The sequence below is a fragment of the Coptis chinensis genome, chromosome 3, assembly GCF_015680905.1.
Source record: "Coptis chinensis isolate HL-2020 chromosome 3, ASM1568090v1, whole genome shotgun sequence".
NCBI lineage: Eukaryota > Viridiplantae > Streptophyta > Magnoliopsida > Ranunculales > Ranunculaceae > Coptis > Coptis chinensis.
In genome coordinates this window covers 98,530,217-98,545,189 of record NC_141458.1, presented here as the reverse complement: position 1 = coordinate 98,545,189, position 14,973 = coordinate 98,530,217, and the positions used below count along the sequence as shown (strand labels likewise).

General features: G+C 36.6%; 1 protein-coding gene across 2 annotated transcripts; it reads left to right on the top strand.

The window, feature by feature from the left end:
• The first annotated feature begins 4,584 nt into the window (after positions 1 to 4,584).
• Positions 4,585 to 14,818, top strand: LOC147512030 (serine/threonine protein phosphatase 2A 55 kDa regulatory subunit B beta isoform-like). Of its 2 annotated transcripts, none has more exons than XM_086603611.1 (14): positions 4,585 to 4,997; positions 7,224 to 7,327; positions 7,404 to 7,499; positions 7,595 to 7,714; positions 7,868 to 8,074; positions 8,329 to 8,420; positions 8,877 to 8,995; positions 11,037 to 11,160; positions 11,299 to 11,422; positions 12,968 to 13,036; positions 13,131 to 13,222; positions 13,299 to 13,376; positions 14,016 to 14,083; positions 14,194 to 14,818. In XM_086603611.1, the coding sequence occupies exons 1-14, from the start codon at positions 4,871 to 4,873 to the stop codon at positions 14,328 to 14,330; spliced, it is 1,557 nt and encodes a 518-aa protein (XP_086459737.1). In that variant the 5' UTR covers positions 4,585 to 4,870; the 3' UTR covers positions 14,331 to 14,818. The 2 variants fall into 2 exon arrangements, with proteins under 2 accessions (XP_086459737.1, XP_086459738.1); XM_086603612.1 differs by having other exon boundaries at positions 4,608 to 4,997; positions 7,868 to 8,071.
• Positions 14,819 to 14,973: the final 155 nt, after the last annotated feature.

Sequence of the window (14,973 nt, the reverse complement as noted above, 5' to 3'; positions counted from 1 at the left end):
TCTAGGAAGGCGTTGGTAAATGCAGAAGTTCCAAAGCTATCCTTGAGGCCTGACTCCATTGATAGGAGTTCCTTCTTGAAACGTCCTAGAAAAGCATAGATAGTCTCGTTGTGTGCTTGCTTCATCTGGAACAGTGAGTCTAGGTCGGCTTGTTTCTTCTTGTTGTGGACGAACTCTGCTGCGAATGTCTCTGTTAGCTTGTCAAAGTTGCTGATTGAATCAGGAGTGAGCGTGTAGAACCAGTCTAATGCTCCATCCTTCAAGCTGGCTGGAAATAGTTTGCACTTTAGGTAGTCAGAGTCCGAAGTTACCGTAAAAGCGCAAGGATCCGCTAAAAGCGTGCTATGTGCTGGCCTAGACATGAGTTATCGTCGTACAACATGAACTTTGGTTAGATGAAATCTGTGGGAGGTTGTTTGTCCCTGACTTCAGTGGTGAATGGTGACGCCTTGTATGACTGGAGCATCTTTTGAACGATCTGTGTTGCGCTTGACTTCTCCAACCTCTGGACGAAGTCTTCTAGTCATTGATTGGTGGTGGTGGTGAGGGTTGTGATTTTATTGTTCTCGATTGCGTCTGGAGTCACGTTATTGGTGTTAGAGGTGGTTTGCTCGCGCATAGCTTGGTTCTCTTGCTGGAGCATGGTGAATGATTCGTTAAGGAATTTGACTTGATCTATTAGGGCTTGTAGCTGTGCTTCCATGGTGGTTTTCTAACCAACTTCGTGGCTTGAGAAAATGGCGTGTTTGTTTTTATCAAGGGAACGAACCGGCAGACGGCGCTAATGTAAAGGTTTGTATATTTTGGGGTCTACGACCTGATGTTGTGGTTGGTAGGGAATGACTGCTTGCCTACGTATCAAGTTCCTTGGGTCAACTTGAATTAAGTCTTACGTAGTTCATCTCTCTCTACTTATAGATGTTTGAGCTGACCTTCCATATTTGATCCAGGCCGTTGTCAAGTGTAGATTCATATTTTGTACTATCTTGATTATTCGTCATTACTCCTGATGTTACAAAGTGAATGTCTTATTGATTGGTGCGTTGACTGAGCTCCAGGATCGTGCTAGATTATTTGCTTCCATATATAGCTGTAACTGATATTTGGGACGACTTGAGTCTGGGTCGTTGTTACGTCATGGTGGCGTGGTACGAGCTGATGATGTACGAGTTGTGAAGATACGACCTGGATTGTGGACACATGTGCTGTAGTGATATGCTTGAGAACGGAGGGTACTTACACTATTCACTACTGGTTTGCTGATATGATTTAAAGGTATTTGATACATGTTTTGTTAGAATATTTTATAGCTTATGCTCTATCTATCGAAGTATGGAGTATTGTTATTTGAAGTGGGCATTGGTTGGTCTTTAATTAGTTAATTGTATAAATTTGTATTTGCTTGTTCAAGTTGGTATTGGTGAACAAAATATTTGTCCTCTATTTCTGCATCCAAGTGTATTGTTTGTTAAAATGCCAAGCTATATTTTATGGTAGTTATCCACTTACTTTGAGTATCTATTACCTTGCTTTGTTATTTGAAGTGGGTATTGGTTGGTTGTATACCTTTTGGGATAGTCAGTTAGCTTTATTTATTTATTTAATTAATTAATTTTTATTTTTTTTTTTTTTTTTTTTTTTGCGTTGGTATTTGGTTTTCTTAGTTTCAAGTTCAAGTCGGAATAGACAAATTTTTGTATATTCCAACTTGAGAGGGGGGATATGGAGATATTAGGACATGGAATAGTATTTTAAGGCAAGGAGAACGTGGAAACATATGTGGAAGAATATGGGATCTATATTCGTATGAGCAATGACATCCCCACTATTAATTATTTATGTCTAAGGTAGCAGTCATGCTTAATCTGCACTCATATTTCAGGTAGCAGTCTCACCTAAACTGCAATCGTTGGTGTTCAGGTCACGCCTAAATTGCACTTATTGGTATTCAATTAGCAATCACGCCTAAATTGCACTCATCTATTTAGTATTCAACTTTAGCAGTCATACCTAAACTGCACTCGTGTTTCAGGTAGCAGCTGCACCTAAATTGCACTCATCTATTCAGGTAACAGTCACGCATAAACTGCACTCATCTATTTAGTATTCAAGAGTATCTTTTTGTTGACATCAACAATAATATTGATAGTATGTAGCAACCAAAAAGCGCACATCAAATCAGTGTTATTATTTGCAATTTATATTATGATAACCATAACAACAAATGGAGTGAGCAGCAACCAAGTAGCATGTCATCAAATTGGTGTTATGGTTTCAGTTTGTAATTGTGGTACAACTTCAGTATTCAGGTTAGACTATTGTCTAAATTGACAGTTTCACTTTCTAGAACGTCTCAACAATTGTTCAAGTTCTTCAACTAAAGACAGTTATAGGCAAAAGGGGAGCATTATTCTTATATTTTATTTTTGTAATTTAAGTTGTAATATGCATAGTTGCGTAATTACAGCTTGAGGGAGAGTGTTAGAGTATGAGGGTGTGCGCTTATTATTGCTCTTTGTGCCCGCCCATATATTGTTGATGTATGTAATGTTCCGCGTTTCTATAAATGTGAACTATCAGTTTAGTATATTAAACTGAACTATATTTAGTATTTCCAAGGTATATATATGGTAGAATATGATAACACTCTCTAACCCTATTATTCTAGCCTCAATTCTTCTCAATGTCCTCATACTATTCTTGGTTTCCTATTACAATAATGACACAATTCTCTTAGCATCACCACTAACAAGTCACAAAAATGATTCAACCCAATAAATTTCCAAATAATCTTTGCGTGCACAGTACAAATGCCTCTTCACAAAAGCAAAATATAAAGAGTCGCAATTCGTCCTAATGCATTTGGTTAATTAGAGCAATATGGCCCATCCCTACCTTAGTCACACAAACCGTGTATATCACCTATCGCTCCCGATCTCAAACCTCGCTCTTGCGGTTTTATAGCAAAAGCTCCATAAAACCGCGCTCCTTGTTTCTAGAAACCGCGCTCCCTAAATTACAAAACTGCGCTCCTTGAGTTCTTGAAGAAAAGCGTCTCCTTACCCATGACACAACAATGCAAAAATTATTTAAATTTTAAATTTAATCTTCATATTTTCTTAAGTTGAGACTACTAATCCTATTTGGCTTGAGATTTTAGAGATTTCGGGGGTTATGGGAGTTAATTTTTCCAATGTGCTTCTGGTTTGGTTTCACTGTAAGTTGGGAACGAGGAAGAGAGACAGAAGAGTGAGAAAGTGAATAAACTATGGTTATTTTAAAGGGGCCCTATTTTCAAACAAACTATTCTTTCTTCTGTTTCCGACTTACTGATTTTTGTGCCTAACTAAAGTGGTAATTATGAGCCAGCATCAATGAATTTGGGCTTTGGACTTCATGGGTATCAATGTATTATTAGGCGTTTTTTTTCATTTTTACAACATTTGTCTATGTAAAATTGGGTGCCTACTTAAATTTAGTTGTGAAAGTAGTTATTCCATAAAAAAAAAATATGTATCATAGTAATATGGTATGTATTTACTGTAAAATTATTTAAAATATCTTATGTGTATACGGCGCTCTGAAGGCGCTTTGGATTATGGAGTTTCCCAAATTAGCCGCTTTCTCACTCTCGCTCTCGCTCCCGCTTCACGTTCTGGTGACTAAGATCCCTACAATAGGCTTAATATAATTGCACATGTTAATGTTCGTAACATAAGAAGCAAATACGAACCTCCCCAATGACATATAAGTGAATTAGCACAATATTGCCATACCTTGACCATTTCGTAGTTCGATCACGTAGGCACCAAAACTAAACACGTACTTACAATTAATAGGAAAATGCACCATTAGAGTTCAGCTGATGCAGATTTCGATTGTTCTACCCGATATCATTGTGTCCAATGACCTATGAATTTTTAGCTCTCGTTGAAGGTGATCGAAGTTTTTTACTTTTTAGGACACACTTGGCTTTTGAACTATGAATGAAGTAGGGTGAAAAACTTCGACTTTTTATGTGTGTGAGCCTTTGAGCCTTTCCACAACACCAAACACCTCCATCCATTGATTTTATTACAAGCTTTGTGTGCTAAAGATAACATTTAGATCTAATTAGCAGGTGTGGATTACAATTTTTTTGACAACTAGTGCATGAATATCTTTGGAAAGCTTGAAATTTCAACAAAGTCGTTCTATCTAAAAAATGCTAAAACACAACCGAAAGGGCGAAAAAGTCTTGGGCTTTCACAGAATCATAGTCATGTATCATTTATAGTTTGATACCCATAGGGCATAGAGCTTTAGATCCATTTATAGGAAGGGTTCTTGAGTCTCCAACTCTCGACTCTCGACTCTCGACACATGAAAAGTTGACAAATAAACAAATCAGATCATGACCAGATTTTTCAATTTGGTAACTACATAGAAACATAGGATCTGTATAATTTCAAGTCACATTTTCCTACATTTAAGTGTATAACTACGAGACCATCGTGACAAAAATAGATTAAGTGGGAAAAAAATATATTTTTATTGTTAAAAAAAAAAAAATTACATTTACGAAACCAAAGTACAAGAAAAACAAAACCAAAGTGATTTCCGAAAACCCGAAACATCGTTTCTGCTCCGTTAAATTTCCTTCCACCAAAAAAAAGAGACACAGACTCAACAAAAGAGAGAGAAACATAAAAAAAAAAAAAAAGTGTTTTTATTTTATTACACAACACATTCCCATGAAATTACACTCAACAAATTCAAATCAATAATAATGATCTTTTATTATTACAAACAATTTTATTTTCAGATCGTTTTAATTGTTTGATGCAGTGAGGAGGGATATTATTTTTATTAAAGATTAAAAAAATAAAAAATGAACGGTGATGATGAAGCTGCTAGTTCTGAAGGAAGTTCAGCGGCAGCACAAATACCAACACCACTTGACTGGAAATTCTCTCAAGTTTTTGGTGAACGGACGGCTGGTGAAGAAGTTCAGGAAGGTATCATCTTTCTCTCTCGATCCATTTATTTTTTTACTAAATTGATTTGTTTTGATCTGTTTTGATCTGGATCTTAGGTAAGTGCAAATTTTCACTGAAATTTCAGATTTTGTATACGTTGACCTTTAATTGATTGATGTGTGGGGATTGGGAATTAGTTGAACTTGATAGAGCTGGTTTTTTGTTTTTTCAAGTGCATTGAGACTTTGGTTTTGATGGGGATGATTGATTCTTAGGTTATGTAAGACCATCAAGTGCAATATGTCTTTTTTTCCTGTCTTCATTTCTTTAAATTTCCTTCTTTTTTCGAACTCTGAATGCAATACAGGGCGGAATTTTTGCGTTAGCCCATTGATTGTGTATAAAATCGATTATGTCTTCAGTACTTGATATCTACATTCCTTTATGGTTATCTTCGTGTCTATTTTTTAGAATGTGTAAGTTTTTTTTAGATAGTTTGAAGCTTTGCTTGTTATTCATACTTTTCTCCCACTTTTAAATTGTAGAAACCGCATCTGTAAATTTTATCAAGTTGGGTTTGGATTAATTAAGTGCTATAAGGAGCCCTAGATTACCATTTGAAGTATGTGTTGTGTGTCAGTTAAGACAGAATGTTATATGCCACAAGATCTCGATTTATTTTCTTTTTTGCTCTGTAAAACCAAAATATCTCACTCTTTGATATAAGTATGATATCTGTATACAACTTTATGGCTGGTACAGAGCCACTTCTAACTTGCCAGTGTGTTTTATAATAAAGTAATGTCAACGAGTAAGACTAAATCACAGTCTGAGAAATTATCCACGATCCTGCTTTACTTTAGATTTCTAGCACTGGCATGGACACTCATGTGAGCGAGCACCCATTGATATTTCTGCACCAAAATTAGTCTGCATTTCCTTGGCAGTGCATGATTCTCTTCACAAAATTAATGGTTTTAACATATGACTACTACTACATCAAAGGAAGTTATTTCTCCGTAATGTCTAGGACTCTGGGTGTATCATTAATTATCTATATGTCATCGTATCCCGTGTACACGTTTTTTTACTTTTCTTCTCCAGAAATGTATTAATAGTTCTAACTGTATTTAAACGTAATAGCCATGAATTAACAATCTTGATTGCTCCACTTCCCTACCCCTTTTCTCTATTTATCTTTTGTGAAGAGCTAGTTCTTCTTCATGAATGTTATCCTTATCTTTGCTATCCTTATCTTTGCGAATGTTTGTGTTGCAAGTCTTGTGCACTACAACATTAAGCCACAAAACTTTGCTATTAGTCTTGATGTTTTCTTGTAATTACTTCAGTTTAGTATGCATCAGGACGAGCACTTCCAATCAATCATGTATGTACATGCTCAGTGTAGTCCTAATTCCCGAATCTCCGAATAGATGTTGTATATTTAGATTTTGGAAATGCCCCTTTTGTTATCCCTTGGTCACATAACAACTAGACAGCCAGTCGATGTGTGTCATACATCATACTTTTGCTAACCCATTTTTAAATATTGTGCTTCAATTTAAGTAAAGCCTTTGGGTTCACAAGCACAAATTTCAAGTTATAGTGTGCAACTGCTCTCGGCAGTAACATACGTAGAGTCGGTAGAGACTCCTCTTCAATATGAATGAGTTCATCAAAACAGAGAAGGCATTTCCCTGTTGTCGCCTACTAATGTAGGAAATCAAATATCTCACCACCCACTTGTTTCAATCTTGTTATGTCCTATAGCTTTTCTTCCTTAATGTCCAACATATCATTTGTTCTATTTTTCTGTTCTCTTCATCTTTGAGTTAATCACTACTATTGGAAAATCTTTGGCTTTCACTTTGATGTTGAGATCGTAACAATATTACTTTACTTGGTTGAAAGTGTCTATATGTTGCACATCTTTGTCATTGTGTGGTGACTTTAACTTACGAGCGTTAGGGAGTGCTCTGAGAGGAAGGTGCTGGGTGTGCAGGAGGTAGTTCTTGAGACTAAGGATTGATTTTCTTCATTTATTTTGGACAGCAGTTCAGTAGCAACTATGTCATAGTACTCGATTTGTTTTGTTTTCAAGTAAATAGAGATGCACCCATCTTGTAGGCACATATGGTTTGTCCATAAAAATATCATTTTGTTAATCTCTACCTAGTATCATGAGCATTTTACAGACTATCTTGATGTGTGGATTATCATATTTTGTTCAAAAGTTATTGTGGACTGATGAGTTACCATGTGCAGTTGATATCATTTCCGCGATTGAGTTTGATAAAAGTGGGGACCATCTTGCTACTGGTGATAGAGGGGGACGGGTTGTTTTATTTGAAAGAACCGATACAAGAGATGTAGGTTTTACTCACTACATGCATTTTGTTTGATTCTTCATTTTTTTCTTTAACTCTCTTACTCTGTATTCTGTAGCATGGATATCGGAGAGATCTTGAAAGGATGGACTACCCAATAAGTAGGCATCCTGAGTTCCGTTATAAAACAGAGTTTCAAAGCCACGAGCCCGAGGTATTATAGTCTCAATTACACTGATAAGAATCTGTATGAGTACATAATTTTGTGCTGTGATCCCCCTTACAATAACGTTTTTTTCTGTAATTCAGTTCGACTACCTTAAGAGCTTGGAGATAGAGGAGAAAATTAACAAGATAAGATGGTGCCAGACAGCCAACAGTTCCTTGTTTCTTCTCTCTACAAATGATAAAACAATCAAATTTTGGAAGGTATACTTTTTAGATGTGATAAGCAGCACAAGTTTTTGCTTTTTGGAATTAGCATCTTGCATAATGCTGACACATAATCTTTGCAAGTCTTGAGATTTGTGGATAGCTACTCCCTTAACTATTCGTATTATTTATTTTTTGGTTGCTGGATAGGTTCAAGAAAAGAAGGTGAAGAAAATTTGTGAGATGAATGTCGACCCCGCGAAGAGTGGGGGAAATGGTAGCATTGCTAGTTCAAGTATGTCAGCTACTTCAAAACCATATCTTGCAAATGGAGGACTTCCTGAGAGATCTTACAGCTTTTCGAATGACATTGACTTCCCTCCAGGGGGCATTCCATCGCTGCATTTACCTGTGGTAGTTGTACACAACCTATCCTAACTACTAATTTAATGGAAGTATATTTGATATATTTTGTGTGTAAAAGGTTACTGCTGGTAATATATATGATGGCCTGGCAATTTAATCTTATATTTCCGTCATCATATGTCACTGACAAACTGAAATGTTTGATGAAAGTGCTGGTTGTCTTTTCTTACTTCTGTGCTTAGTTGTGCACATTTTATTGTTATACTTGATTAAGATTCTGACATTTGGAAAGTCTTAATTTTTAGGTAGCCAGCCATGAGACAAGCCTTGCGGCTAGATGTCGAAGAATCTATGCTCATGCTCATGACTACCACATCAACTCAATTTCCAATAATAGGTTTGTTTAATTTTTCTACTTTTTCTTCCAAGTGAATATATATTTTATGTTATTTCAGTCCATAACATGCACATATTGGTCGGGATAGATTCATGAGAGCTGATCCATGTTTGTTTACACTGGTCCCAAGAAATTTCAGCATTGGTGTTTGTATGCAAATTCTAATCCGTGCAAAAAAGAAAATGAAATTCAAACTCTGAAAAGGACTATTGCTGACTTTTTTGTTTTAGAACTTCCCAATTTCCCGTTCCGTTTATGGAATATGGGGAGGGGTGGTCATTCAATTTGTAATAGTAAGTCGTCTTGTTTGAAAACTTAAGTAACTTTGTAGTTTTCTAAATAATTTTTTTAAGAGATAGTGCGACTGTATAGTTGGTATTCACGCTTGCAGCCATCTTCTCTATTTATTTCATGATCTTGAAGATGGCTTATATCTCCAACATTTTCTGTTGTCAGTGATGGTGAGACTTTCATATCTGCTGATGATCTGCGAATAAATCTCTGGAACTTGGAAATAAGCAACCAAAGTTTCAACATTGTCGATGTGAAGCCGGCAAACATGGAGGATCTCACTGGTACAAATTGTCAATTCTGTGAATAATACTTGCACCATTTTTTTTTGTTCACAACAAAGTTGCAGATTTGATACTTGGGGGCTTCTTTTAGTTTCGTTTCTTTCTGGCTTACTGCAAGTCTGCAACTCCAATACACGTCACTGAATATCCTAGAAAGCAGTAACAGTGACATGGCATACCAAGAAAAATGTGTCGAGAAATCATGGAGCATGTCTTAAATACCACCCATTAAAACATGATTCGTTGACACATTCCCCCCCCCTGTTTGATAGTTAGAAATTTATTCCCTTACCCCTTTAATCCATTTTATCCAGTGAAGGTGGGAGTGGAACCCAAGACCTTGGGCCTAACCTCCCAAGGCTTGACCAATAGGCCATTGGACGCCTTCAAACAAAACTTACTAGTTTTGAAAGTCAGAAGAACATAGAAGAAATTGACAAAAGCATTTTCCCTCTCTTCCAGGTTTGACTCTTTTTTGGAATCAGTTTTGGCCGTATATCCCCTAACCTTTGACGAGCATTTTCTAAGACTTCAACCTAAATGCTTTAATGGGAATTTGAATCCCAAATCTCAAAGTAAAATCCATATCTGGAAAAGCAAAGAAAAAAGGGAAGTCTTAGTTTCGCATACATTTTGATTTATATATACTGAAGTATACAGAAGGAGAGGTTATACATACACATCACAACCCCACATCTTAGTGTTGAATTTTATCTCAACTACCACAAATTTTCTACCAAAATAATGGTTTCTTTTGATATACGTACATAGTGGCATATTCCTATTTGTAATAGACCAAGTACGCAAATGAAGAGAGAACCTATCTGCACTTCTTAGTCATATACTCATATAATATGGAACTTTTTTATGCATTAATTAATCTATATTAGGTGTTTCAATGTGCAAGACACCTTTGACACACATACCTCATGGGATACCTTATCCTTAAACTTTTCCTATTATCAACATATAATTTTACCGATAAAAAAAAAAGTGGGGGGGAGAAAAAGGAAAGGTGCAAGACATGCACATCTAAATTACTCTCGGCCTACCTTCTATTTATTTGGATATGGCCATTTGGCTGTAATGATTTTCGATTGTAATGTAGCTTTCTCAGCCTACCTTATATTTATTAATGACAAGTAATTTTTACCAATAAAAAAAAAGAACAAAAAGGAAGAAAAAAAAAAAAGAAAAAAGAAAGGAAGAAAAACCATTGACATACTCAACCATATTTTAGGCATTTTATAGCATACTAAGAAAGGATGTTGGATACCAAGTGGATCTTTTACTGCAGGGATTGCTCAAGTCCCCACTCCTACCACTTAATTGATGAGGAAATCCTCTTTGATAACCATAGCATGGCCTCTGTACTCCGTTAATGTAGTTTGTAAAGATTTGTTTACTGAGATCAGCTGGTTATTTCTTGTCGTTCTTGGTTTACACACCGTCCCTTCCAACCAAGGAAGGCCTGTACATGTACTTGAGTTCCCTTGTCGGAGCTAGGTGAGTTGTGTGAGTTCCCAGTCTTGTTAACCAATGTATTAAGATGATAATGTGCTTTGTGAACACATGGGAATGTGATATTTTATTCTTTATAAGTTTATAACTACTTGGGAGAGAAATGCAGTTACCATTGGGTTTGCCACCTTACCTTCAGTGTGTAAGACAAGGCATGTGGAAAGATTTAGGCTTTCACTGACACTCTTGACTTTGATATTATGATATTATAATGTCCCCTTCCTGTTTCTTTATTTTCTGGTCGGACTGTGTGGAGTTTCATATGCACTCCAGACAGTTTATGTCCTCTAATAGTGTTTAATGGGGCCGGGGCCCAAAGTGCCAAACCCAGATTACCTTGTTGCTATCAATATAAATGCTCCCTACTTTTAAAAAAAAGATGTTTCGTTTACTAACAACTGTAACAAGTGTACATTACTAACAACTGGTGTTTAGACTGATCTCCAGTTGTTATCACCACTCTTTTTCTTAAACAGTTATACATAGTAACTTTTATGTTGATAATGTTGTGTGCTTGCAGAGGTGATAACATCTGCTGAGTTCCACCCCAACCATTGTAACATGCTAGCATATAGTAGCTCCAAGGGCTCAATCCGTCTTATTGATTTGCGGCAATCAGCTTTATGTGACACTCATTCCAAATTGTAAGTGATCTTCCACTACCGTCTTGGTTTTGTTGGTGCACTAGGTGGAACTATGGAGAATTATTTTCTTTGGATCTGCTAGGAAGTCTGGAAATATTTAAGTAGATCTCTCAAGCCCAACTTTTCTATCATCTGTAGGTTTGAGGAGCATGAGTCACCTGGCTCAAGGTCTTTTTTCACCGAGATTATTGCCTCAATTTCGGATATCAAGTTCGGGAAGGATGGTAGACATATACTTAGTCGTGATTACATGACCCTTAAGGTATTTGTCTTATTTAAAGTATCACTTTTGGTCTCAATATTGGATTACAGATGAATTAATGTACCATACTGCATATTCTTCATTTCAATCATGCATGCGAACACAAGTATTATCTGAGTAACTGTTTACTTAGATTTGCAGTTTGATGAAGAAATTGCACTGACAATAACCTTGTTATTTCGTGTCCAAGAGTCTCAAAATCTGCGCTTTAGCTTCATCTAATAGCTAACTATCATCTGTCACTATTTTATCCAGTTGGGACTTGGGTGTAACCTAAGCCAAATATATTTTATTTCTTTAACTAGATATGAATATATGAACACATTTTTTGTTGGATAATACGATGTCCAGAAGATAAGCAACATCCAAGTTCAGCACTACCAAGTAAAGTGCCAATCTAGCATAACAACATATTGTGCCGCTCAGTCAATCAATTCATTAGTCCTGAGCAGCATATGGCAAAAATATTCCTTTATGTTACTGTGGTTAGAAAAAACTTTATGTTTGCCTTTGTAAGTGGAGAATTGGAACCTAATGGTGCCAGATGACTGGTAATCCGACTTAGGTTGACAATAGGACTGTTTACGATCTGTAATAAGCGGAATCATACTCCAAAATAGTGCATAGAAAACAGGTAGCTGTTCATTGAATCAGTAGATTCAACGGGAGGACGAGTGGAACCAAAGGGTTAAGTTTAGCTCCGATGTGTGGGGAAACATGGGAGAATCAAGTGATGCTTGCTTCAGTAACACGGGCCGTAGTGCGTAGGACTAATATTGAGCAAAGTTGTTCAGTGGTGTCCATAAATGGAATTGTTTATTTCCGTGATGCCTTCTATGACAATCCTACTGTTTGATCATGAACCTTTAATTTGCAAACACAGTTGCTTTTGTTATTGTCCAGTGGTGGAAGGTATTAAGGAATGAAGAATGAGCAAGGTGGGAACTAGGATAGGTAAGAGTAAGATGACTCCGAGGACGATGAAGAAGAGGATGGTCATTTGATGTTCAGTTTCTCTTGAGGAACTTTGGGGATGAATGTGAGGAAGAGCTGGATTAGAGTGGTTCTGCCGTTGGGGTCAGGACAAAGATGTGGTCGATTTGGAGAATTATGAGTTTCTTAGTTGAGATGCTCAGCTGGTTTCTGTTTTTTTCAATCTCCTCTATTAGATTGAAGTAGATTTTATTTCATTTGCATTTTTCCTTTTCTTTTTTTTTTTTTTTTTTTTCCGTGCTTAGGGAATCTGGAGCAGTAAGCTTTCTGCTTCTTACTTTGGGCTTCATGTAACCGGTTTCTGATTCTATTAATGTACACATCTTTTAGCGAACAAGTAAAGAAATGATTTCAAATGATTTCAAATGATTCAGTTCCTTGCTAATGTAATCAGTGCGTTTGTTCTTCTTAGATTCTATTGATTTTGGCATTATGCAGCTTTGAGATCAGAGCCTTTTTCCTGTTTTTATACTGATTGTGTGTTGATGATGATGTTTGTTCCTTTTCCTTTGGTTACTTTTCTGATTCAAACTTGATTTACTTTGTTTTCAGCTATGGGACATAAATATGGACTCAGGTCCTGTCAAAACTTTCCAGGTTCATGAATATTTAAGGCCCAAGGTAGTCTTTTCTTTCTTTAAATTCTTCTTTTGCGTTTGGACAACACTATTATGGCATTAATTGAACACTGTTCTGTTTGTTTTATCCTGGCCAGCTCTGTGATTTATATGAAAATGATTCAATTTTTGACAAATTTGAGTGTTGTCTGAGTGGAGATGGGCAGCGAGTTGCAACTGGATCCTACAGGTATGCTTTTCAGTGCGATCATTTTCATTACAAACTGCCTGATCCTATGACTGTAACATTGTTTCTGTGATCTCAGCAATCTATTCCGTGTGTTCGGTAGTACTGTTGGTAGCACCGAGGCGACAACTTTGGAAGCTAGTAAAAACCCCATGAGGTACATAAATTATGATTACGACAAGCTAAAATCTTTGAACGAAATGCTGCAATATTTTGCAAAATCTTTAGATGTCTGTTGTATCAAGGTACTAGCAGTAAATCTGGCCAATTAAATATGGCTGGCAGGGAAACCTTCCCATATCATAGTTTACAGGAAAAGGTCATAGAAATAGCGGTATATATTTGAAATAGCAGGGAATTAATGGAAGATAGTATGAAATGTTGCATGTGTATATAAAAAAATCTATGTTACATGGACCCACCATATTTTAAAAATAATCCGTGTAGGGTACGATACGTACACATTTAGTATGTGATAAACCTCTGATTTTGATATTTTGCCGCGTCAGACACTTTGTGTGAGTGTCGGACTCAGACACACATACCCCTGTCAATGTAGCTTAGAAAAAAATTTGAATTGTTAGAAGCTTGTGACTAAAGATATGAATCCTTCCAGACAGTACATGAAAAATGATAGGTCACGTTCATGGAAATTTTAAGCCCCCTTCGATAAATAATTGGAGTTTTCAATCTGCTAGCATGATCATATTGGCTAATTTATAGTATGAGGTTTTCTGTACATATCAAAAGAATTGTGTATCCTTTTCTCACCTGTTGTCATTATATTGCTATTCAGGAGACAAGTGCAGAACCCTGCAAGACCATCAAGATCCCTGAGCAGTTTAACACGTGTTGTCAGACGAGGTTAGCAATGATGTGTTGAACATGTTTACATTGTCTATTCCTGTGTGGTTTACTCTATTTGCAACATCTCACATTCTTCTCCTTCCTTTGGTTTGGTTCGACTACAACAGGAGCGGAGAGCCCAGGTGTTGATGCAAATGGAAATTCATTTGATTTCACAACAAAATTGCTCCACCTAGCATGGCATCCCACTGAAAACTCATTGGCCTGTGCCGCTGCAAATAGCCTGTACATGTATTATGCATAAAGATGGTCATTGAACGAAATGGTTTCTGGCCTTTGATTGTGCTGATTATGATGGCTAAGCCGTGCCATCGCACTGGCCAGCTTTTGAGACCAAGGCTGCAACATGTACCTCCGGATAGCATTCATCAAAGTGTAGCACGTTCCATCCAATCGGGGTCCAGAAGTGGCTGTTGCGAAATCCAGGAAAAAAAGTAAAATTGTCTTTTGCTTTTTTGGCCAGGCTGATATTTCTAATTTATTTTTTGTCCTTATTGAAAGATGAAGTTTCTGTTCCTATCATGTTGGATTAGATCAAAGAAATTGTAGATCTCTACAACTGAAACAAAGGCTGCTCTGCCACTAGGATTGAGATGAGGTGGTCTTTTCTCGAATATGAGAAAGGGGGTTATTCACTCATTGTTCCTAGGGTATGACTTGTATTTTTAGACGTACATTTTCAGGGCTTGTGGAATTTCATCATCCTTTTTAATTCTAATCCTTTTGTATTTATCTTTTAGACTTTTCAGACCCTTTTTATCCTGCTTTTCAAGTAGTTACCACCTCATCTTTATTTTGTTGTTAAAATTGACGGACATGTTAAGGACGAAGGGACTATAAGTGTATTTTGATTACCTGGGTCAAATGACTAGAAGCAACAAATTTTG